This window comes from Marmota marmota, unplaced genomic scaffold (genome assembly GCF_001458135.2).
Source record: "Marmota marmota marmota unplaced genomic scaffold, marMar, whole genome shotgun sequence".
Classification (NCBI taxonomy): Eukaryota; Metazoa; Chordata; class Mammalia; order Rodentia; family Sciuridae; genus Marmota; species Marmota marmota.
The window spans coordinates 4597661-4623754 of record NW_026000221.1 but is presented as its reverse complement, the minus strand read 5'-3'; the positions used below and the strand labels follow the sequence as shown (position 1 = coordinate 4623754).

At 46.2% G+C, this 26094-nt stretch overlaps 1 protein-coding gene across 4 annotated transcripts in view; it reads left to right on the top strand.

The window, feature by feature from the left end:
• Klhl3 (kelch like family member 3) overlaps positions 1–15813 on the top strand; it is a 107129-nt gene extending 91316 nt beyond the window's left edge. For all 4 annotated transcript variants that reach the window (XM_015488591.2, XM_048792275.1, XM_048792276.1 and 1 more), the window contains 4 exons: positions 2428–2556; positions 5744–5884; positions 7739–7882; positions 11634–15813. In XM_015488591.2, coding sequence (XP_015344077.2) covers positions 2428–2556; positions 5744–5884; positions 7739–7882; positions 11634–11662 — 443 coding nt within the window. In that variant the 3' untranslated portion in view covers positions 11663–15813. The remainder of the gene's footprint in view (positions 1–2427; positions 2557–5743; positions 5885–7738; positions 7883–11633) is intronic.
• Positions 15814–26094: the final 10281 nt, after the last annotated feature.

The following is a 26094-nucleotide window of genomic DNA, read 5'->3' as shown; positions in this document are numbered from 1 at the left end:
TCTCCCAGCTCCAGCCCAATGCTCTTCCACTGTGCTGTGCTGTCTCTGCTCCTTCAGACCATTAACAAGTGCTAATGGGTAGGAGTTTTACAAATATGTGTGAATTCAATGTGCCAAGGCATAAAGTATTTTTTGAACCAAAAAGGCTAGAGTTTATGGGATGTCATTGGCCCATTAGCCTGTCCTGATGCATGGGGACAACTGGAAGATTTGTTCACTTGGACGTGTATGCAGATGTGTGTTCTCTCTCTCCCTCTCTTTCTCTCTCTCTCTCTCTCTCTCTCTCTCTCTCTCTCTCTCGCACACAGCAAGAACACACCCATGTACACATGCTTTGGGCAGAGTGGAGTATGCAGTTAGACAATAATAGAAATATTCTTTTTCTGTACTGGTTTGCATAGTTTAAATTTTCATTTAAAGCTATTTTAACACACAAAACAAGTTATCTTAAGTGACTACAAGGATTTTTTTTTTCCTCCTACCAAGATAAATTGTTTCTTGCAGTCTCATCCTCTTGGTGGAACAGAAATTGATTTTTCTGCCAAATCTAAGTGCTTTGTCTAGCCACCTTCCCATTCCCCCCTTGTTCCTCAGCCAGGAATATGAAACAATAGACCAGGACTTAAAAATAGCAAATCCCTGTTAATAGTCAAGGAGAAACCTTGAGTGGGTATTTTTTTCAGCTGATGCAGGTTTGGAATGGCTGGTGGGGGGTAGAGGAGGTGCCTTAATGGTAGTAATTTAGAATACTCCCCTTGACAAAGGCTGTTGTGAGCATGTTCTGTGTGTGGAAGAAGCGCTGTCTTGGAGCCTGCCCTGTGGAGGTGGAGGACAGATTGGAACTCACTTTTCTTTCCCCTCCTGAATGTGAAGCTCCGTGGGCTGTGAGTCACCTGGGGCAGCAGTGGGTCTAGGTGTGGAGGCAGGAACGCAGCTCTGTGCATTGTCTGGTTTGCTCCCCTCCCTCGCATCCTCTCCTGCACGCTGTGGAGTCTGAAGGACACTGAGAAAACATAGAGGAAATTAGGGTAGTTTCTCCTGGCTTCTTGGAAGAATCTCTGCTCAGGAAAAGAGAGTATTAGGATCAGAGTGTAGGCAGAAGCTCCCTAGCAGAGTGGGGTTGTGTTAAGGAAAGGTCACATTGAACCAGCCACACCATGTGCGTGGCCTGTTTTGTTTTTTTTTTGTTGTTGTTGTTGTTTGTTTTGTTTTTGGTTTTGATTTTTTTGCTTTGACTTTGGTGAGGGCTGAACGGCGCAGGAGAGGTCTATTTTTTTCAGAAGTGTTAGTGGAGAGGACTCTGGGGAAGAAAACAAAACCAGGCCCAGTGACAATAGAAGAAAAATTTTACATTTCTTACATACATCAGTAACCCTGGTGGTAGGGTATAGTTTTGAGCCTAAAAATTTAACTTCAAGTATTTATTTCAGGTTTTCTCATTTTTGTTGTACTCTTATATAAGCATATAATGACCCCCAAAATGTATTGATTAAATAATCCTGTCAAAAAGATTTGCATTTGGTAGTGTTTACTCAGCCTATAGCTGGTTTTCAACATCCTTGTTCTGTAACTCATGCTCCCCGCCCCCCAAGATCAGGTGAAGTAGGGTCACTTCCTCTCCCCTACAGAAAGGGCTGTCCCATCGCATTCTAGGACTAAATATTAAATCCAAAAGGTTCAAATCTCTGTTGTCAAGCAGCTAGAATACCAATTTTCTGCTCCTTTGTCCCATCTTGCTCCTAGTCCCCAGCCCCAGGAAGAAATGATGCTATTGGGTAATGGCTTTGTGGTATTTTTATTTTAAAAATAGATGATGGTGCTTCAGGGCCCTCATGCATGGCTTGGAGCTCCCAGCTTTGTCTGCACAAAAGTCCAGCCACCTCAGCCCAGAATCCACATAGAGCACTCCACGCACAAGCTCTGCCTGTGGAAATACGGAAAGAACAGAAACAGTGGCTATGTGCTCGAGTCTGGGCTCTCACTGAAGAAGATTTTTCCACATTTATCCCATCTGTTATTGGAAGCCGTTAGCCAGATGGTTAGCCTGCCTGGTAATAGCCGAGAGCCCTCCAGCTCTCCATCTATCCAGTACAGGTGCTCTGTTCTAGAGAAGCATTAACCTAATTCACCAGCAAGAATATGTTGAGGCTGGTGGTGCCAAGTCATAGCTTCAACTGGGTCTTTGGAGTTCTTATTTAGAACGAGGTTCAGAATTGCTTCTAGAGAGCTCAGGACTTAGGAGCAAGTAGAAGGCAGAAATGTGAAGATGGTTTCCCCTACTGGGGACATAAGCCTGCATTCCTCTGGAGGAAGGGGGCCCAGCAGTCTAAAGTAAGAGTGCCCTATGGGTTAAAGGTGGGCGTCAGCCAAGCTTCGGTGCCCTGCTAGCGTCCCTGGCACCATCCTCATCCTCTTTGTCTGTTCCAGGGAAGCTTTATGCCGTTGGGGGTTATGATGGGGCCTCCCGCCAGTGTCTGAGCACCGTGGAGCAGTACAACCCAGCGACCAACGAGTGGACGTATGTGGCTGACATGAGCACCCGCCGCAGTGGTGCAGGTAGGGGAGTCTCAGGGTGCAGACTGGCTGCTTGGCGCACAGCCAGGTCTGGAGCCCAGTGACATAACCTTACATTTTAGTTTACTTTTCTTCTTTTTTTCCTTCTACTGTATATAATCCCATTAGCACCTTTGCAGCTACAGTGCTTGTAAGTGCACCTTTCCCAGAGATCCTTTTGCTAGAGAGTGGAAGAAATAATGTTCTTTATCATCACCCTGTTTGTATGGAGGGTCTATATCTCCTCAAAGTGAAGGCTTACTAGGGACCAGGCACTGTCCTAATAGGCCCTTTCTGTGCCTCAGTATTATATTTAATCAGCGTAACCCTGAACGGCAGATACAATATTGGTTATATTACAATATTGATAATATTGATTCCACTTACCAGATTTTGGAAGTAAGTCTACTAAGGGTTGAATAATTTGTCCAAGGTCATAAAACTAGTAATTGCCAAAGTTGGAATTCTCTCTCCAGAGTTGTCTTTTAACCCCTAGATTAATCACGAGAGGCTCATTCCTGTGAGGTAGTAGGACAAGCGCCCAGACTTTAGTGGACACAGCCCAGCCTGCCTGTCTGAAATCCCTGTCTTGAGGTTGGAAGTCTTCACATCTGGAAATAAACCTGTGTCCCTCCCTCATCCCCTCTTTGCCTCACATCTACCCCCTTCCAACATGGGAAGAGAATGACTTCCAAGTGGTTTTCCACTAGTGCTTCTGTGATCCTTTGGGCTGTTTCAGGAGCTGTGGCAGTAGTCCCTCTTTCCCTGCTTGGTGTCTGCATGTTCCTAGAGGCCCCAGGAAAAGGACTGGGGGTAGGCAGAGTCCATGGATGCAGTTCCTCTGGTGTGTGGCTACTGATTCCCAGCCACAACTCAAAGTAACCATCTGTTACCCCTCCTCCGCCTCTCTCTCCCCTCTTCCCCCACCCGCTCTGGCTCTGGTATGTTCCTGTTTGGAGTGCTATTTTCAGGAGCTTGCCTCTGCTGATCCTGATAGGTCAGCCCTTCCTGAGTGTGGAGCAGATGCCTGGCAGTTAGGAAACTTGGGCTTCAGTGCTGAGTCTGTTCTAACTTGCTCTGTGACCTTGGATAAGACCTCCTCCATTTCTGATCTTCAGTTTCTCAGATATGAAATGAGTGGGTTGGAGCAGATGTTCCTTAAGGACCAGTTCAACTCACAGATCCCATGATTCTTCCCTTCCGTAAAACTCCTGTAGTAACTTAGGTTTTTTAGTGTCCATACGTTATACTTCCTAGAAGTCCTCTCCTGTTCTCCAGGCATGAGAGCAGGTGCACAAGGCTCACGCATGTATGAACAGCTCAAAAGAGCGGGTTATGCACACTGACCTGCTGGGCTGTTCTGAGGAAGCTCCCCAGGGGAAAGTGTGCTGAGGCAAATCTGCTGAAACTAGGACTTCTCACCTGCCTCTGAAAGTTCACGCTCATCCATGTGGATGAAGTAACCTTTGTCTGTAAGCTGCTTAGAAGGTTACTGTTGAGTGGATGTTACTAAGCCCTGATACTGCCTTTTAAACCTAGGTAAAAGACCCAGGATTATGTCATCCCAATACCTTTGTCCCTAGGAGACACAGTGACCTTGACTTAGGGAATGAACTCTTTCCTCAGATTATTGTCGCCCTGGCTGCTTCACCCCTGGCAAGTCTCACCCCCTACTTGGGAACCCACATACTTGTCTTAGGGGTGTTTTTTGGTGGCTGAGGGCCCAGAGACCAAAGGCCCTATCTTCCAGGTGCCTGAGACCCTTGGAGGTACCCAGGCTGGGCTCTAGATACAGGAAACCTCTGCATCTGAGTTCATGGATCAGGCCGCCCAGAGTGCCTGGAAGGCTGCTTCCTTCCTCAGCAGGGTGTGGGCAACACCAGAGGATATTTAGGGGAAAGGAGGCCATCTCAGGGTTCCAGGGGTAGCAGTTCTTGCCCACCTTGGAGGAAGGGAAGGCAGAGCTTAGGAACCCAGTTGACTTACTAGGCCTGCATCCATTAGCTAGCCATCGCCGGAACAACAGCTCCATCTGCTGTTAGTTTAGGGCAATTGCTAGGAACCACTAGTTTGCTAACCTAATTTGCTGAAGGGAATTTTACACACTTTGTCATTCAAATGTCCGCTGAGGACTTAAACTACCTGGCACAGGGAACAAGGCAAGGATAAGACAGTTCTCTGTCCATATGAAGTTTGTGTTTTACAAATTTAGTTCTTGAATTTGAAACCTGGCTGCACATCCTAATTACCCGTGGAACTTTTCCAGGCTCTTGACCAGTGTGTGTCTGGGAGTGAAGCCCTAGAACCTACCTTCTCAGAAATCCCCCAGCTGTTGGAGATGCAGCCTGTCCACCGAGGGGAGTAGTCCACAGGCATTTCTGACCCATTCCATCCCCCTTCTTTCATAAATGGGAAAACTGAGGCCCAGAAAGGGAAGGATCACCCAATGGAGGAATTAGAGGCAGGTCTAGAACCCAGGTGTCCCAGTCACCAGGCCAGTTGCTCTTTCTAGGTGCCACCACCCTCCTTTATTGATTTTTGTTTCCTTGACTTGTATTAAAGGATTTTAAAAGGCTGCACTGAAGCTTGTAAATGATGCCTCAGGCTGGCCAGCTCAGTGCCTGGTCTAATGCCCTCTGGCATCCAGGAGAGAAGTGGGCAGAAAAACAGCTTCCGCTCAAGACTTTGAGGGAGGTCTCTTTGGTAATGATCTTAGCACACTTACTGCATGGCTAGTTTCAATTTTTAACCCTTTGACTCGATTATTACAATGCTGAGTAATGCAACAGTTTTGGAAGGCAAGGCATTATAGGTAGGCAAAAAAGAAAGAAATGTGATTTTACTCCCCAGAAATAACTACTTTGAATGTTTGGGTGAATTTCAGTCTTTTTTTTTTTTTTTTTTTTGCTTTTTACCTACCACATATGAATATGCATATATTTATGTTTTTAAAACAGGAATGGGGTCATATTTGCCATATATTTCAACATTTCCACTTTGGCAATCTCTTGAGGAGGCGGGAAGGGTATCATTGTATCTGTTTTACAGATGAGAACACTGAAGTCCAGGGAGATAAAACAGCACTCCCCAAGTCACCTGCTGGTGGTGACCATCTGGGGCTGGACATCAGGCCTCATGGTGTCTGGTTCCTGTAGCCAGCCTAAGGCCGGGACACCGCTCTGCCTTTCAGGGGTTGGGGTGCTCAGCGGACAGCTGTATGCTACAGGCGGTCATGATGGGCCCTTGGTGAGGAAGAGTGTTGAAGTTTACGATCCTGGAACAAACACCTGGAAGCAGGTGGCGGACATGAACATGTGCCGACGCAATGCAGGTAATGGGACGTGGGAGTCCTGGGCCTCTTCGCTCTGCACGTAACAGCTCTCCATGAGAGGAAGAGGGGAGAGATTCTCAGCATCTCAAGCTGAGCTTGAACACTGAATAAGGAGGGAGTATCCATCTGCTGGGCAGGCTCTAGGTGAGGGGCAGGGAGAGCTCAGGACACAAAATACTTGCCACAGGTCTCTGCATTTAGATGCACAAGGGTCGTCATCCCCCTCGTCCCCCCATGAAAGGTGATTATTTTACTGCATGCAGTTTGACACAGACCCAGAAAAAAACCTCTGTCTGTCACCAGTGCCCCTGCCCAATGGCTTAAGTGCAGCACTGTGTGGACATGGGCCAGACAAGCACTTGGCCCCGTCCCTTCATTGCTTTTGCCTGGCTAGGCGACTCTCACTTTTACCTGAATCCAGTCTCCTTCCTTACATGGAGAGCTGGATCCTTGACTGTTCTCCAGGAGAACCTCTTCCTTTATTCCCTTCTTTGTACTTCCTGTGTCTCCTGTCCTTTCTTTTCCTTCCCTAGGGGGTTTAGATGTGTATCTCCCGGAGCCTGAGAGTCCTGTCAAGCTATTTCCTTTTGGAGTTTTGTCCTTTTGGTCACGCCTCTGTGCTTTGGGAAAGCATCAGCTGAGCCCACCCTCCCAGGCTGGAAAGACAAACAGGTTTTTTTCAGGCAGAATTATTACCTTCATTCTCATATTACCTGTTTGCTAAACCCATTTGTGGCTGACTTGTTGGAAGTATAAACGGAGGGGAAGTTTACTGATTTACTCATTGCCTGAGTCTGCTGTGATTTAACTTGGCATTTGACCTTAAGCCACATGAGCAGGGAATTACAGACCCTAAGGCGGGATCTGAACTCTGAGAAAAAGTTTAAATGTAAACAGGAGTATATGCAAATATTCACATATAGATATTTCTGTTAATAACAAATATGGAGTCACACTATAACACTGTTTTATAACTGCTTTTAAAAGCTCCCTTCACCATCTTTTATCAACATCCTATGATACACTGAATTTGTTTACATTATTTTCTTGTCTTAGAGTCTAAGTAGTAGTTTGGTTATTGTAAATGGTTCTTGTAGTTAAATCAATGCACATATTTAAAATTATTCTTATAATAAAAGGTGAAAAGTGGAATTTTGAGTCAGAGGGAGCACCTGTGCATTCAGGAAGGTGGTCCATTTTATTCTCTCACTAATATTTGAGAGTATCCTCATCAACGCTGATACCAACACTACTTTTTAGGGCATCATCTTAGTTATACGTTCTTAATCTTTAGTCCCCACTTCTTGAGACCTTGCCCCACAACTGGCTTACTCTGAGATTAGGAGTAATCTAATCCCATTAAGTAATCCCATTAAGGATAGGAGGGGAGCCTGAACCCTGGGAATGGTGTGTGAGTTTAGAACCCTGTCTTGTGAAGGGGTTACAGACACTGCTATTAGCACCACACAGGGGAAGGCTTACAAGCAGAGAATTAGTAGCGTGTGTACAAAATCACTCAACTGTTTTGTTCTCCAGCTTGCTGGGAGATCTTTGTGCTGGGTGCTCAGTATTCATTGAGAGAACTCACAATGCTCTATCAGAAGGGATGGAGGGAACATCTGAGGGACTGTGTGGTAGTGAGAGAAATAACTGTTAGGATAGGGGATCCTCAGAGCCTAGGAGTGGCTATTGGCAGCATGTGCCGCCTCTGAGCAAACCCAGACCTGCAGAGCTGGATCTCCGTGGTCCCACCATGTGTGAGGGAATGAGCCTCCAGGGCAGCCAGCATGCATCTGCTGCAGATCCAGGTCTTTGGTGCCCTAATGTCTCTGGTAACTTCTGTTTGACTCCCAGGGGTCTGTGCAGTGAATGGGCTCCTGTATGTGGTTGGAGGAGATGATGGATCCTGCAACCTGGCTTCAGTGGAGTACTACAATCCTGTCACGGACAAGTGGACACTGCTACCAACCAACATGAGTACTGGCCGGAGCTATGCAGGTCTGTGTTCCAGCTCCACCCACCCTGGGCTGGGGAGGGGAGGAGGAGATGTGAGCTTGCTTAACTTGGGACTGAGTGCCTCCTCCTGGGGTGGCAGGTAATTGTCACATTGTTACTACTCCTTCACTCTGTGCCCAGGAAAGATGCTGATAATTAGCCTGTCCCTTGTGAACCTGAATGTAGCTTTAGCATTCTTATTGTAGTGTTTCAGGGAGCTTCTTCCAAATGATCTGCGCTGCCACAAAACACTTTCGAGTTTCATTGCCATTCCTGGCTTATTTTGTACCAGGCTCCCAGGTGGCACAAGTACAGTTCTTGCTCTCTGGAAGTTGAGTTGGAAAGATAAGCCCTATCTGTACAGAACAGGGGAAATACAAGATGAAGTATACATAAGTTATGAGTGGAATGCCCTGTACATCTTTATTACCTGACAGGGTAATAAATTGAGAATTGGCAGGTTCGGGACCTCCACCTGGAGGAGATGGCCTCCATCAATCCTTAACAGTGGGTCACAATGACACAAAGAACTGCCCTTTGCTGGGAGCCCCTCTCTGTGCCATGGAGGGTGTGTTAGGTACAGTGTACACATTTACCCTCTTCTTTTCCATCCACCCTAAGGCTGAATGGGACTGTGTCCTTCCATTTTACAGATAATAAAACCGAGCTTTGAGAGTTTAACTTGGCAAAGGCCACAAAACTAACATATGGCAAAGTCAGAATTCAGTCTTGGGTTTGACTTCTAAGCTATACCCCTTATACTACCCTGGCTCAGGATTGGGGTAAGAGGTCAGTAGGAATAATGGTAGGCTGAAGTGGAGTCTACCTATTTTTTGTGGAGTGTGTGTGGGGTTTGCTAAGGTACAGGGGCTGGGGAGACATCAGGGTTGATATTGTAAAAGTCCAGGTTCTTTGGGGAGGCAAGCAAATGTATAGCCATGATGTAGCCCAGCTCCTGAATCTGGTCTCCAGAAACTGGAATAGTTAGGCCAGACACTTACTTACTGAGCACACACAATGTACCAGATATTCATCCTGAATATTTATAAACATTTTCTCATTTATTCCTCATCTGGACTCCATTGGTATCAGGCAGGCTCCAAAGGGTTTTATCACATTCTTTCAGCACAAGGCTCCTATTGCAATGAACTTCTTTCACTTTTTTCCTCTTGTAGGGTTTTTTCTCACCTTATGAGAAAAAATTGTGTTTTTTTGTTGTTGTTTTGTTTTAGCTAAATAGGAAAGATTTTAGAAGCATTTTGTTCCTAGAGCGATTCTGTTCCAATGGCTAATTATGAAAATCAGCACCATCACTTTCTTAAATTGTAGAGAGATGAGCAGGCTGTTTTCTAGGATAAGACGTTGAAACACTGGTGGGATCTCCCCTTGGCTCCACATGTGCCTTAATGAGAGGGGAGGGCTTCACTATGGCTGGTGAGAATTTCCTACATGTACTGAATATTTCATGTGCCTGTTTTCACTCTCTACCTACACCAGATGTAGGTGGGAAGCAGACAAACAAGGATGTAATTTTGTGTTCAATCCCATTGCCCCATTGAGTCTTAAAGTCTGGGGACATTCTCAGAAAAGTAAAGATTCAGAGAGTTATTTATTGGAGTGTTAATTATTTAGCGAAAAACCAAGAACTACTTAATGTCTTTCATAAGGAAAATACTTAATCTTTGGGCTATTTTTTCAGAAGTGTATTGTTAATGTCATGAGAAAATATTTGTGACAGGAGTTCAGTTAAAGGGGGCTGGGCAGTGTGTACCCTGTTCAGTCCTGTAGCTGTGCCTTGGGGCAGTGGTGGGCTTGAACAGGTACTGCGTCTGGGAATGGATAATGGAGTCAGCTCTGCCGCTAGCCCTGGGTCTCTGGACCAGGTATTCAGTCTGACTTAGCCTCTGTTGTATCACTTGTAAAATGGGAACAAAACTACACTGAGCCTCTGAGGGCTGTTGTGAGAATGAAATGGGATAATATGTGTACAGTGCTTTGCACAGCGCCTGCCTGGCACCGAACACCTCTCAGTAAACAAATGTGAAGCTAAGAAATAATCACTATGCAAATTAGAAGCTAAGAAATAATCCAAAAAGATAGTGGCAGTTGTTTTTGTGTGAAAGGCTGAAAGATTTTTTTCTTTGTGTTCTACATTTTCCATAATGAGAATATATTACTTTTATAATCAAAAGAGAATGCTTATATAAAAAAAGCAATACAGGAGCCTGCTTTAAAAAATGTTACCTGCTGGGTGTGGTGGGCCTGCCTGTAATCCCAGCAGCTTGGGAGGCTGAGGTAGGATGATTATAAGTTCAAAGCCAGCCTCAGCAGCTTAGTGAGGCTGTAAAGCAACTCAGCAAGACCCTGTCTCTAAATATAAAAAGGGCTGAGGATGTGCTCAGTGTTTAAGTGTCCCTAGGTTCAATCCTTGGTACAAAAAAAAAAATCAAATCAAAAAACAAAAACTACCTTATGAAAGAGTTGTCCAGGGTGGAGGTGAGATGCTGTCAAGGTCATATGGCATGACTTTTTCCAGACTCAGGATTCTCTGCTTCCACGCATCTTTGTTGTCACCATTATCCAGGAAAGGATGTTTTGGCAGAATCTCTCTTATGGGGTATCCTGGGCTTTCTTTTAGCAATGTTCTCTTCAACCAGAACATTTACAGTTGTGAGAATATGTTAAAACAAGCCTCCCATAACCATCTTACCTGTAGACACTGTTTAAGTTAGCATTTTGTTTAGCAGCAGGTGCCAGAAAAACTGACAGACTGTTGCTTGTATAAGAAAGGAAGTGTATTTGTCTCAGGTAGGAAGAAATCCACAGTTTCACTGGTGACCCAGTCTGTCACTGAAGAACCAGGTATCTCCCTCCATTTTCTTTTGCCAGCTTTCTCATAGCTTGACCTTGCATAAGCATCCCAGGAAGGATGAGGACAAGTCTAGGCTGCAACACTGGCTGACTTGCATTTACAATGTCATTGGCCTCAACTGGACCACCTGGCACTTCCAGCTGCAGAGTAGTCTGGGAATCTAAGCATGTAACTAGCTGGTGTCTGTGGCAGAGGACTTGGTCTACAGTGTCTTTCATGTAGCGTCAGTCTACTACGGTGAGATTGTAGGTCACACATGGATTCACCAAGTTGTACTCTTTCACCTTTTACCACGTTAGGTGCTGAAAGAATTTAAAGAATTTAGCACTGGAAGAGCCTCTTGGTAAGATGACATTAAATAGTGTGGGAACTGGGTGTAAGGAGGTGACTGGACTTGGCTTAAGGCCACAGTGCAGGATGATAGGTGGCAGAGCTAGGGTTACATTCAGTATTTTTTTTGCTTCCATTTAGTCAGTCTTCTGTTCTTCCTAGTTCATTTCAGTGTCTTCTAAATCAGACACAAATCACTTCTCTGTGGTGACACAGACACAGAGCTGTGCAGGGCCTCTGCATTCTCAATGAGGGTGCTGCGTGCAGATTAGCTGAGATGTCTCAGATCTGGATGATCTTTGTGATGGTGTAGGATGAGTCCACCCACCTGCAGTGTTTGAGGGACTGTGCTCGTGGGTTTAAATGTCTTGCCAGGACTTGGGTGTTAGAGTGGGAAATAGCTGAGTGCTGGGAGCCCAGGTTCACAAACCCTTTAATATTTGGATAAAAAGTGTACCTATTTCCCTCAGCTGTGACTTAGGCTGTCTTCCCTGGGACTCTGAATAACTTTGGAGAAGCTAAGGTGATCACTTTCTTCCCCTTTCATGTTAGGTGTTGCTGTGATCCACAAGTCCTTGTGACCCAAACTCCCACTGCTAAGAGACGGAGGAAGGAGCAGGTGCTGCCTGTGACTGGGAGCCGCGGGACCGTAACGACTGGATTCAACTCACTGGGAGGGTCCGAGGTGGTGTGAGCAGCACCCTCTCCCACCGGTGCAGCCTCTCGCAGCGTGGACTCGGGTGACCCAGCTCCCTCTCCCCCAAGGTGCTTTGGCCTCCACCCTGAGCAGCGGAGTTCCTGACAGCCTCAGCAGCACCTTTGGGCTTTTTTTCTTGTTTCTACAGGGACAACAGAGAACCGTGTGTGTGTGTGTGTGTGTGTGTGTGTGTGTGTGTAAAACATGGTGTTTCTCTTGGCTGGGGTGTGGGGATGTGTGATCGTCCCACTGGATTTCTTTACTACTGATCCCTTCACCATGCTAAAACTCAAAATCACAGAAACCTCTCTTCTGGATTTGTCCCATGGAAACCCCAAGACTGCCATAGCTGCTGTCTTCTGGGGATCCACTTGGATAGGCTGGGCATGTCTAGGAGTAATCGGCCAGGGCAGGGCAGTCCTCTGACCGTACCTGTACAGGTGACTTGACTACTGTAGCTCTGGGCCTTTCTTGAAGCTGCCATGTCCTCTGGGTACCAGGCCAGGGAGCAAACAGAATCTGTGCTCCTCGCCAGACATTCTTCCTCAGGCTCTCCTCTGGGAAGGTGAGAATGGCCTAGTCTTCATATCTGGGCCTCTGATCTTTGATGTCATGGATTCTGGGTTTGGAAGATTTTGTGTCTCTTCCATAGGGAAAACAAATTCTTCAGAGAAGCCCAGGTAGCACACTGGAGAAAAAAATATATAAGAAAAAAACAAAAACAAAAAACCGAAGTGGTAAGGATTCAATCCCTGCCCACAGTGGTCTCAGAAAGGGGTCTGACTTCTGGGTTTCCCAGAACAGGACAGGACAGCCCCCATGTATACTTATCATTTGGGTCTCATTATTCACAGCACCAAATTATACTGACAAGTGTTCTGATTTGGAGGATAAGTAACAGGTCACCCTTCCATCAAACCCAGAGATAGTTCTGTCCCTGTGTTGGCTGGGGTCATATGATTCGGATGGCCATGAAGGACTTCAAGGAGTATACCCACTGGTGTCAGCCCTTGGACTTTGTGACAAGGGTCAGGTCTGTCTCATGCTTGTCTCCCTTTTCTTGTGCTCTCCTTCCAATTCAGGGTTTGTGCCTCAGCCTTCAGGACACCTTCCCTCTTTGCTTCCCTTGTGAGGGGGGAGATGGCAGTGGACCCTAGATTTGAGATCTCTTCCCAGGACACTTGCATTTTAAAAGAGGAGTTTGATGAGAGCTTTGCTAAGTCATTGGTCAGAATTATCAATGATAGAATTTCAAGCATCTGGAGTGGCATATTTGAGGGTGCAGGGGGTCATTTGTACTAAAAAACAAAACAAAACCTTGAAGCCATGCAGTTTCCAAGCTAGAAAACTATTCATGTTGGAATTGTGACATTGACGTTTTGTGTCTTGAATAGTCTCACACTTTAGGAGCTGGGTTAACCTTTCCTGATGTCCAGGTAGTATATTTATTGTGCACTCCTGTACAACACTCCTGTAGTTGAAATTTCTCTTCCCAGTATTTAGCAAGTGTTATTTCAGTGAGATGTTTGGAGAGCATCAAGGTACCCAGGAGATTTTATAGCCTTGGTAAGAGGATATTTTAGTACAGCTTGGGTGGAACTAGAAGATGTTTCCGGAGGAATCAAGGCATGCTTGAGTTAGGTGCTCTGGTCTTACCCAGCAGGGATTTGTCTCACAGCAGGGATGGCTGTGATTTTCAGAGCTCTGCCTATCCCTGGGTTGGAAGTTGATAGAATAAGCTTTTTATTCCAAATGTCCTTCCTCTCTCTCCAAAGAAGTTCTAGCACTTGTTTGGGGGACGGTACGTGTAGTAAGAATGAGGTTGAGGTATGCTGTTCACACAAGCCCTCCAATCAGAAGAGAGGCGAATTCCCATCCCCTCTCCCACCACCAAGAAGCTAGACATTTGTGCTTACATGGGGAAGGCTAGTTTTTGTGTGTCATCTTCCCAGAAAGATCCCTCCCCTGAAAGCTAGTCAGCTGTGTTTTCTGCCTTTGGGTTTTCGCTGTTGGCCCCACCTGGCATCTCCCTGCCTAGGAGGCGCTGTCCCTGCTGGCAGTGCTGCTGAGGCGTGTTTATTTCATCCTCATGCATCCTTTCTCATGGGGACTAGGACACTGGCATGTCACTACCAAAAAGCCACTCTTCTGTGGCTGCCCACAGATGCCATCCTGAAACTGCTGTCTCTTTATCCCCAGGTATTATTCTTTCCCCACAGTGGATACATCAGACTGACTTTAAGTCAGTGCAGGTCACATGGTACGTGACATCTCCCCCTTCCCACCCCCATTGGGGTGGCCACTACTGCTTGCAAAAGCGGCTTTGCCAGTGGCATATCTGGAATCTGATTGCGGTGGGGAAATGGAATTGAGGCCCAAGGTTAGAAGCAGCTTAGACGCCACTTGGATACTGATTTGGACAGTGTAGAAATCAGCTTGTGAATTCCAAAGTTATTTCTCTTAAGTACCCAATGGCATCTCTTCATCTCAAAAGTTGCAGTATTATGCAAATGAAGTGACCTCATTTTCTGCTATGCAATAAGAATACTTAATTCTATTTCATGACAAGCCAGTTGCAATATCCCCTCAGATGCTTTCTGAGCTGTCTTACTTTGGTATCTGTTGTGTAATGTTTGTATATTTCTGAGCCAGATCCTTTCAAAGATTGTCTTTTTATAAAATTGAAGCTATAGCTTTCAGGCTAAAATTTTAATGTAGATATTTTTATAAGATCATTTTTCAAATATCTGACTTGCTTTTTATTGTCCACCGTGATGAAATGTTATGTTCTGTACTTCATTCAGTCTCACACACAATCTGTACCTGTTGCTGTCTTCCCTTTGTTTCTCCCCCTCCTCAAACAGATTTTCAGGAGCTCCAGGTAGATGGGCCTCCATTTTTATACCATATTCAAGGGAAACTGTTAAATTTAAATGCAACTGGGCTGGGATGTTGCTCAGTAGAGTGCTTGCCTAGCATGCATGAGCCCCTGAGTTCAATCCCCGGCACCAAGGGGTGGGGGGAAAAGAAACTGCAGTCACTGGTGTTTCTTAAATTGCTAGGGCCTAATGTTAAGCTTAACTTAGCACTTACCCAACTATACTGCTTGTCTGTCTGTCTGTCTGTCTAGCTGTTTTTTTGGAGTCTGCTTCCTGAGGGGTGAGGCTGGGTTGGCCCACCTCTTGTAGCTCTTACTGTCTGGTACTGAGCCTGGCACACGGGCATGGAACAACTGCAGAGTGTGGCCTGCCCGGCAGCCCACACTCTTTGAGTTTTCTGGGTCCAGCAGACCATTCCTCATTCTGTTCTGTTCTCTTATTCTTCTGAAACTTCCAGGACCTAAGGTATTTGCTGCCAGGTCTTTTTTGGAAGCATCTGTCCCTGTCTCACCTGGAGGGGTCCACCATGGTCCCTGAGAAGAACGTGTTCAGCACGCGCTCTGCAGATGCTCACGCTACACTTGGGACTTATCTCCCGAGCTGTGTCTCCACTCCAGGCTCTGTTTTGTGTATTTATCTAACATAGCCTCATGGTTTTTTTTTAAACATTTATTTGTATTGTTGTTGGGACAGGTGCCATTTAAATCATCTCCATGCTCCCCATTTGCACCTCGTTGGATCAAGTTGGGAGGCTGAGCACACTCATATTCCAGTTAGGTGGAGTTTTTGAGGCTCTGTTTGCCAGTAGAAGCAAGGAGGTTGGAATGTATATTTTTTAAGTGTTTGCACTATTTAGAGTCCTGAGCCCCTCGTATTCAGCTGTGTTGTGTATCTACTGACCAAGCAGGAGAGCGGCAGCACTTCCGGCATCAGGGAACAAAAGAGGCTTCTTCCAGGGTGGATAATCACAACCTCATGACCTTGTTCAACCTTTGTCTTGGGACTCAGTGACTGGGATGCACCATCAACTGGCAGGAATGCGTGGGACTATGGCATTTGCAGAAACAAATTGCCCTAGGGCTCTGTTCTTGCTTTTGGTTATGAGATTGTAAATCATTTCCCCCCTTTTCAGTGGCAATAAAGGACTCTTATTGGACTTTGTGTTTAATTTGTACATGACGTGTGAAATACTTTCTTTGAAAGAAAACTCAAGACACTGAATATGTATGTCTGTGTGGGCTCTTTGTCTCTGCTTGTCACAGGCAATCAACTGGATCACTGGCACCCTACACAACATATTGCACAGGTAAGGTCCTCGATCCGGTCTTCTCTGCATGAGTGTTAGGAACTATATATCTTGTAAAAGAACAATGTCACATGCTTGATCAGTTACAGTGATAGCTGGAGAAACATTTCCTCAAATGTATTATTTTAACAGGGAACCATGTTCTGGTTCCCCCATATTGTGTGTTTCACTTTAATAAACTAAACTATGCGAACCTTTCTTGGTATTTCCTTTCTATAGCCAAGCCTTCCACCACATCTCAAACATGAAAAAGGCTTATTCCTGCATGTCTTCAGATTTAAAGATTTATCAGTTTAAGATCTGCTGGGCAGGGTCTGGGTTTTCTTGGTCTCTGTTGCCCGGTCCTGGCACAGACCCACAAGACCTTCTTTAATGAGGCCTAGACAGGACAGTTCCTCTGGGAGCTGCCAGGTGGTTTGGGCAATGGCCATGACTGGCAATCATTGGTAGTTGGGCCTGGAGGGGAAGGTGCCAGCTACACTGGGTACTACTTTGTGGGGGATGAGCCTCTTGTGAAGTAGATGTGGATGGTTGTCTCGGTTGTGACAGCAGTCCCAGGCCCCTTCAGATTGTTGGAGGCTCTGTATTTCAGGTGACAGATGGACTGCACAGAGGGCTCAGGCTCATCTGCATGCAGGAGAGACTCTAGGTGTGAGTGGGAGCCTCTCAGCCAGATTCCTCATATTTGGGGAGTGAATTTCATATACCAAAGGGCACAGCCCACTTGACTTAGTCTGCACCCCTGGTTCCCAGCACTTGGCCGGCATGCAGAAAACAGGAGGAGGGAGGACAGGCATGTGAGTGCGGCTCAGGCATGATGGCTTCCTCTGCCCCACCTCCTCTCCCTTCCCTTGGCTGACCTGACCCTAGCCTCTGCTCTTTCACCCCTCCAAGGTGAACAGAAGGTGGGAGGCTCAGCCCAGTCCTGTGGGTAATGGGCAGGGGACTTTGTGTACCCACAGGGTAGAGGAGGGCCAGAGAGGAGAGTCCATTTATCTGTGGGGGTGTTGTGAGCAGTGGAGCAGACCCAGAAAGAACCAGCTAGCTCCTTGACCCATCCATCTGAGAATCACCGTAAGAGGGCTTGGGCTGCAGCTGTTTCAGTAATCATAGCAGCTATGTATTAGCATTATCATTAGTGTTTACTGTGCATTTACCGTGTGCCAGGCCCTGTGCTGAGCACTTCAATTCCAGTTTATCACATACCTCATGGAAGCAGATGACATGACACCATTTTGCTCTAATTCAGTGCCACAGGGTCCCATTAACAGATCCATGAGAAAAGGTGCAGGCCCCTTCCTATTGAGGCTGTTGCTGAGATGTGTCATTCTTAAATTCTGAGTGCATTTTGGAGTAGGGGGTTGCTAATGTCTGGCCCTCAAAGGCTGCTTGCTGGAGATCTTGACTTTCCCTCTTAGGGGTCAGAGTCTTCCACTGATCCAGAGTGGAAGGAAACCTTGTTCATAGCTGTGTGACCTGCGGGACATCTTTTACCCTCTTTGATTCCTCATCTATAAAATGAGGATTTACTCCACTTGTTAGGTCCTGTCCTTGTTCCCATTGACAAGCAAGAGATGAGGCTCAGAGAGGCCAAGGGATAGAGGGAGCTTAGGTTTGAACCTGCATCTTCCATGGCAGTTTCAACCACTGTAATACCTGAGTTTTTAATTTCCCAGACCACTGGGTCCTGCCAATAAGCACATGATGTTCTGACAAATCCTCTAATTGTAAACATGCTAAGGGATGGAGAATTTGGCTTTAGACTTTTTCCTACCCTCCCATTCCCACTTCCCAGCTGCCTTTAGGAGAGACCCCACCATCTTCCCTAGTGCTGGGGGTATCATCCTCCCTTTTTAGTATGTCCAACAAATACTTATTCCTTCAACAAAAATAGATTCAGAGCCCACACTGTGTGTTGTGCCAGGCACTTGAGAACCAACTGCCAACAAAGCAGATGGCTCTGAGGACACAGAGGTTAGAGGGCCAGGCAGCCACGGTGTGGTGTGCCAGTGGGATGCCCCCAAGAGAGGGAGTCACAGGGAGCAACAGAACAGACAGACCCAGGCTTGGGGTAAATGGTGTGAGACAGGAGGGGGCGGGGGGACACAAGGTACCCTCCCCATTAAACCACAGCACTGGGCTGAGCCTCCCACCTTCCGTTCACACACACACAAACGTCAAGAGACAGAGAACAAAGAACACCCATTCAGAAATACAGATGCAGAGGCCCACAGAGACAAAAGCAACAATCATTTTTTTATGTTATTACTGCATTATAGTTCTATAGAATATTGGGGCCATTTTGACATAATCACACATGCACGGAATATAATTGTCTCTACTTTAACCCCTAGTGCTTCCCTTTTCACCCCCCTCCTGTCTTCCCCCTGTTTCCCTTCCCCTGAACTTCACAGATCAGTATGGTGGTTCACATCAGAAGCTTTAGAGCCTGGAGACAGGAGTTCAGGCCTGAATTCCTGCAAGGGTATCCTGTGGATTAGAGCCGTTTCTTGGCCTCTCAGACTCAGTGCCCTGACCTGTAAAACATGGGCAATGCACTGGTTTGTGGGCATTGGAGAAGATGAAGACTTGAATAGAAGATGAAGAAGATGAAGCTTGAATAGAAGGCAGCCACTTCCCATTCCAAGACAGGCCCTGGGCAGGGGCAGCCCTTGGAATAAGGCTGAGTGTCCTGTGGTGACTGGAGAGGTGCTGATGGCAGGCAGGCCTGGGGTGCTGGGGCGTGTGGAGGGGAGGTATGCACGAGGAAGAGGACCAGCTCTGGGTCCCAGGGTCTTGCCTGTGGGCGGGCACTTAGGCCTTCATTTCTGCAGGAGGCCCATGCGAAGCCATATGGAAGGCCTGGTTTCTCCTGGAAGCGACTTGGCTTTTCTATTTTGCACAACTGAGCTGAAATCTCTTTGTTTCCTTCTTCCCTCTGAGTGGGAGTGGGGGGCATGAATCCATAACTTTTCTTCCTGTGCTGGGGTAGGGCTGCTTCCCCCTGCCTCTGCCTCTGCCTCTGCTCCAGGCAACGTGGGCTTTGGTAAGTACCTACAGAACAGGTCTCGTTGCTGAGGCATTTGGAGCCTTGTCTCATTTGAGCCTCACAGGAGTCCCACAAAGCAGCTCCAGGGGGCATTCCATATTTTTTAGTTGTAGTTGGACACAATACCTTTAACTTGTTTATTTTTACGTGGTGCTGAGGATCCACCCCTTGCACGTGCTAGGCGAGCCTTCTACCCCTGAGCCACCACCCCAGCCCCCAAGTGGGCATTCTAGTGCACACTGTGTCTCTGCCTATTGTATACAGGGGTGGCTTTCTCAATTCAGTGGGTAATGCCTGCCAAACATTCCTCATGGTGCCTGTGCATAGTCACAATTATTATTCTTGTCATCTCCCTCCTGTAGATGGGGAAAACAGGCTAATGCAATTTGATAAATTCCCAGTCATAAGAGCTTGAACTCTATAACCCAGGATTATGTTTAGTACCATATGACAGAATAATGACCCCTGTGCCTTAACAAAAGAGAGGGTTATTTTGTTTGCATAACCACAAGTATGGAGGTAGGATTTCAGGGTTGGCGCAGTAGTTCCACGATGCTGTGGTGTTCCAGGTCCTTCTGTCCTTCGGTCCCTAGCATGTTGCAAGATAGATGCTCTGTAGCTATTTCTATATTAGCAAAGCTAGCATGAAAATAATGGAGTGGAAGGTAGAGGGTGTAATGCCTGTGGCAAGAAAGCAAAATCTTTCCAGAAATCCCTAGTAGAGTAGTGCTGATAGCTCTTGTAGTGCCCCAGCAACAAATGAGTTGGGGTAGAGGGATACTGTTAACTGGGTGTGTTGCTTCCCCAAACAAGCTGAGTTCAGCTTGGAAAAAAGGAAGGGAGGTCAGATACTGAGGGGACAAGTGGCAGTGTTGGCCATAGTCAAAACTCCTGTTAGCCTTTGTCTCCAAATGTCATGGGGCTTCCTCTCCACTGGTCAGCTTGTACTTTGCCTTATTGGATCCAAAAGTCCCCATCTTTGTGGCCCACCCTCTAGCATCTTCCTGTAGGATATTTTAGCTGGACCTGCCTGTATGCAGGGCTCCTTGTCTGTGAGTGCTAATGATGCTCCCCACAGGCCCAGCCTCTGCTGAGGGGACACAGAGCCGGGGCTCCTGTCAGGAGGGGCAAGGGAAGCATCTCAGAGTCCCACTCCAGCCCATCTTCCTTATGTGGCATCAAGGGTGGAAGTCCCTCTTGAAGGATAAATGAGAAATCCCAAGAAATGGAGACCTTTAGGAGCCCATGGCTGAGGCTTTTGAGACAGCTCATTTATCAGCAGTGGAAGTTTTCCTGAAGCACTGATTGAGGAGGCCTGTCAGCTACAAGATCTATGACCTTTATCTCAAGAATGACCCATCTGGGCAGCACCATAAATCTTTCTGCGCTGCAAACTGGAAGGCGGAGGTGGGAGAGATGTGGTTTTGGCATCTTGGAGGCAATTTTCCCAACTCCCTTGTCCTCCTGTCCTCCAGGACATCTTCACATTGGATGGTAGCACATCAAGGGGTGTCGCCAGCTGAGCTAAATTGAAGGAGGCCACAAAAATGATGTGCACAGCCTAGCTGCCAGGGCACTGTTCTGTCTGTCCTTACTGTATTGCTCTGACTCCAGCCTTGGCATGGAGTTATGAGAAAGGAATATTTGCACCAGATGAAGGGGCAGGGACCTTGCCCTGCATCTCATAAAGAGGTTCAGAGGCAGCAAGAAGAGTGGACTGAGAACTGGAAGATCTAGTCTCAAAATGTCTTTGTCATAATTGTCAGGAGCATGGGCTCTGAGAGGAGCAGTGTGGATTTGAATCCTTGGCCACCGATTCCTGGCCATGTAACCCTGGTCATAAATGCAGGCCATTCCAGGACAGGCAGGTTATCACCAGCATTGAATGGCCAAAGTGAGGGACCCATGCCCTCTGGCTACTAAAAGCCCCCTTGAAGGCCCTTCCCCAGTTCTGGCCTCACCTCCACTTTGGAGCAGTGGCCTGGGTTTGAGGTGAGGAACACAGGGGAAGGACTGAGGCTCCAGAGGGCATTCAATGTGTTTTGCAGCCATAGATCCATCATTTTAATGTAACTCGGCCTCCTATTTGAATGATTAACTAAGGAACTGTCTGTCCTGGTGCTGGCGACTGCTGCAGAGCCCTGATAAGGAAGCCCATAAAACCATCTCCAGGCAGCCAGACAAGGCTTTATGCATGTCCTAGGAAGGGCGGCTTGATTTCTAGCAGCTTCTAGAAGACATTTTCTGCCTGGGATCTGCCCAGTTCTGCTAGGCACCAGTAGCCTGTGAATGTAGCAGGGCCAGCTCCAGGTTGACTCCAGGAGGCCCGACACAGGTTTGGGTGGTGGGGAGAAGATGAGTAGGGCTTTGCTGGGCCAAAGTGAGCTCTAAAACTCTGCAAGAGCATCAGCAGAGCTCTCCCACTGCTGGCCTAGGCATCCCTGTCTGCTCTGAAGCCCTGAATAGCAGCCATTTCCTTCTTGAAGCGGTACAGTGGCTGCCTTCTCTGCATGGATTCTGTACTTTATATGTGTCATGCATTTGCTGTATATTTATCAAGCCCTTTCTGTATGTCAGGCTATGGCCCTGCTCTACAGATATAGTATAAATGACAAAATGCCTGTCCTCATGAGGAAATTGTGGAGATAAAGTTGTAAACAAGGAATTTCAATGCAGTATGATAAGCATAAGGGTGGGGAGTCAGGAGACCTGTGGAATCACATAAAAGGGTTGGGGACAGTGTTCTGATGGGAATGACAGTCAGCTGAGTCCTTGCATTGGATAGATGATGTGTGTTTAGCCAGGTAAAGGGAGGGAGGAACGTGTTGTGGAGGGAGGAGGAAGCAGTTGCTACAGCAGAGGCCCAGAGGCTAGGGAGATGACCTTTTTGAGAAAGCACAAGTAGTTGAGTGTGGCTGAATCATGGAGGATAAAGAGAAGGTGCATAGAGGAGAGTCTGGAAAGGAGCCATGCCACACAAGGACTCGAAGGACTTGAAACCACGGTGACTGTCTTGAAGCCAGTGGGGAAACATCAAAAGTGTCTAGGGCCGAATTTCCCCTCTGAAATGCTGAGATTTACATGCAGAAAGTTATTCAGGGTAGCCCTTTTGGCAGTGATACCCAGGAAAAATTGAGGGAGAAAGGACAGGACAGAGGGAGAAGCAGACCAGCTTACAGAATGGGAGAGAATATTCGCAAATCACGTATCTGATAAGAGTCTAGTATCCAGAATATTTAAGGAATTCCTACAACGCACTGCAAAAAGATAAATACTCCAATCTTAAAAATGGGCAAAAGCTTTGAATACACAATTTCCCAAAGAAGATACCCAAATGGCCAATAAGCACATGAAAAGATGTTCAATGTCATTGACCACCAGGGAAATGCAAATGAAGACCACAGTGAGATTACACTTTGCACTCATTAGGATGGCTGTAATCAACAAGACAATAACAAGTTTTGGTAAGGATGTGGACAATTTGGAATCCTCATCCACTGCTAGTGGGAACATAATATGGTGTATCCTCTTTGGAAAATAGGCTGTCAACTCCTCAGAAATTTAAATTCAAGCCAGGAAGGTGGTGCATACCTATAATCCCAGCAGCTCAGGAGGCAGAGGCAGGAGGATCAAAAGTTCAAAGCCCATTTCAGCAACTTAGCGAAGCCCTAAGCAACTCAATGAGACTCTATCTCTAAATAAAATATGGAAGGGCTGGGGGTGTGGTAAAGCACCCCTGGTTCAATCTCTGGTACCAAAAAATAAATAAAAAGTTAAATGCAGAGTTACTGTGTGATTTGGCAATCTACTCCTAAGTACATACCCCAGAAAATGAAAAACATGACCACATGAAAACTCAGAACTGAATCTCCATAGCAACATTATTCATAATAGCACAAAAGTGTGGGGGTGGGACTCAATTCTATGTGTCCATCAGTTGATGAATGGATAAACAAATTTTTGCGTAGCCATATGTTGGAATATTATTCTGCATACAAAGGAATTAAGTATTGTACATTCTGCAATATAGATGCTATGATTTGACTATGTCCCCTCAAAAGCATGTATTAGAAACAACTCCCAATGCAGTCCATTAGGTGGAGTCTAATGGGAGGTGTTTAGGTCACGTTAGCTCCACCCTCATGAATGGATTAATGCTAATGAGGAAAGGACCCAAGGCTGCAAGTTCCATCTCTTGCCCTCTTGTGTTGTCCTGCCCTTCTGTTTTCTCATGGCATAATACAGCATGAAGCCCTCACTAGAGGCTAGCACCTTGATATTGGGCATTCAGCCTCCAGACTATAAGAAACAAATTTCCTTAAAATTACCCAGTCTGTGATATTCTGTTATAGCAACACGAAAGAGACTAAGACAATTGGTGAACCTTGAAAACATTATGCTAAGTTAAAGACGCCAGACCCCAAAAGTCATCTATGATTCTATTTATATGAACAGTTCAGAATCAGGCTGGGGATGTTTGTATCTCAGTGGCAGAGCACTTGTCTAGTGTTCCAGTCCCTGGCTTGCGTACACACATGCACATATATACACATACACAAAGAATCCAGAAAGTCAAATCCATAGAGACAGAATGTAGATTAAAAGTTTCTGAGGGCCGTGGGAAAGAGGGATGTCAGTGGACATGGGGCATCTAAGTGTATCTTTTGGGAGTGATGAAAATGTTTTGGAATTAGTGGTGATGCTTGTACAACTTTGCAAATGCACTAGAGTCACTGAATTGTACTTTAAATGGGCAAACTTTTATGGAACATAGATTATGTATATTATGACTTCAGTTGAAGAAACTTGTTGACTGTGCATACCACCCCCACCTCACAGGTCATATCATGTTGGGTTAGGCAGCCTCCTTTGGTAGTGGGCAATGTCCGCAGAGGGTCTCAGCTGTAGGTTACTAGCAGACCACACTTCAAGCAGGCTGGGAGGTGTGTGTGTCATAGATGGCCACTTTAGCACATAAACTTCATGACCACCCTAAGTGACGGGCATTACTACCCACAATTCAGATAAGTGAACTGAAGCTCCAAGAGGCTGAACAACTAGCACCAGGTCTCAATGGCTAATGGGAACTTGAACAGAAATGTGAGCTCATGTCCGACTGAGGCTGAAGGTGTGTCCCTTCAGGATTCCATGCTGTTTTGTGTTGATGCATTTACAGATTGTGTCCGCAGAAAGATAAATTTATTTAAAACTGAGGACATGCCTCAGCACCCAGAACAGAGCATAAAGTGCTCAAAAATATTTACTAAACTGAAATAAAGAGTTCTCGTCCCAACTGCTAACTAATATGTGCCACACCACCACTAATATGTGGTCACAGGAGGCAAACTAAGGGGATAAACAGAATTTCTTCATTTTTAATCTTGTTTTTGGATGCAAAAATTTTGCGTATTCTTTGACAACTTGTTTGTACTGAAAATCTAGTATCGGAAGGCATCTTATTTATCAAAAAAATTATAGACTTCATCAATATTTCAGTGTACTGTCAGATGTTCCCACACCTAAGCACATTCCCTTGATGACATGGGGAGAGTTATGGATTTCAATAAATTGAAGTCAGGGCTGATGGAGATACAATTTGACTGCTGTTTTCCCCACGAAGCTGCTTCGTTGCAGCTGATAGAGAATCAAGGACATTATCCTTGACATATGTGCCATCTTGCTATTTCCAAGGCCCCTTATGGGTGCCTCTTGGATACCTCCTGGTTGTTGCTAGGTGCATCTGGGTTGCCTTGGGTAGATTTTTCTCCACACGGGAGAGGGTGGGAGGAGGTGCATGGGTGGGGGTTGGGGAGACAGAGTAAACACCTGAAAAGACACTTTTCAGATTAGATAACTGTAGTATGATTTTCAAGACCCCAGGAAGGACCCACTTATATGACTCTAGTGTATGTCACTATAACCTGAGGTTTCATCCTTATAGCTCAGCTAAGGAGGATGTTGGCAATAGGAAAATGCAAATACCCTGCTTGCCAACATTAACAGCCTCAACAGTCACTCCTAGCTCAGTGTGAATGCCCAAGCAAATTTGAAAAGGGGAGGAAACAAAGGACACTGGGGACCTACGTGGTGGCCAAGAGAGCAGACAGTGGGAATCCAAAGATCAGGATAGCAAAGTGGTTAAGAGGGCTCTGGAGATGCACTTGTCACTTTACTGATGCTGTGTGTATAGTCTTGGGTACAGTCACTTCGTGTCTGCTACCTCAGCTCTGAAATGGGGTAATAATTGTTCTCAACTCACCGAGTTGTTGGAAACATTAAATTCAACACTACACTTATGGCAGATAAATACAAATATAATCATAAGAGCAGAGAGAGGCAGCCTCTGTTTCTCCAATAGTGCTCTGATTTTCCTCACAAGCCTCCCACTTGCTAGCTAGTGGGAGGAAAAACTCTTCAATTTTAGATAAATTTAGTCTTATTCAAAAGTTGAAATAATCTTCTTCAGCAGTTCTCAGCCTTCTTAGGTAGAAATGCTCAGCCTTTCATATTTGTCCAGTTCCCCTCTTTTTCATCCTTAGGATAACATCGACGTATGTGAGGGGTTAGATCCTCGTGGCAATGGAGGAGATTTGGTCCTTGTCTAAATCAGGGCTCAGTTATCAGGCCAGAGGCGGGGGGTGGGGGTCAGGTCATTTAGTGACTTGTGAAGTTGTTGGGAGAAATGAATAAACAGACTCTAGTGTGTGATGGTCTCAAAACTGGGCTGCTGAGCTCTGCTGCCACAGGAGTGCTGCCTCTGCCCCTGTCCAGCCCGGGAGGCTTTAGAATCAGCCAGAGCCACACAACTTCTGTGGGATGCATGCCACCTGTGATGCCCACACCAGGATCATGGACACTCTACCTCTCCCCACATCCTCCACGCCCAACCCCTGTGCCTCAAGCATCTGATTAGCTGAGCCTAAACCACATCTGAAACCCTAGCTGCTAATGAAGCTGGGAAATGTAGTTTTTAGCTTTCCAGCCTCTGTGTGATAGAAGGGGGTTGGAATGCAAGCTGAGCTATTTTGGTCCCCACGATCTGCCATATTCCTCCCATTTGGCTCTTCAGCGTCCATCCATCC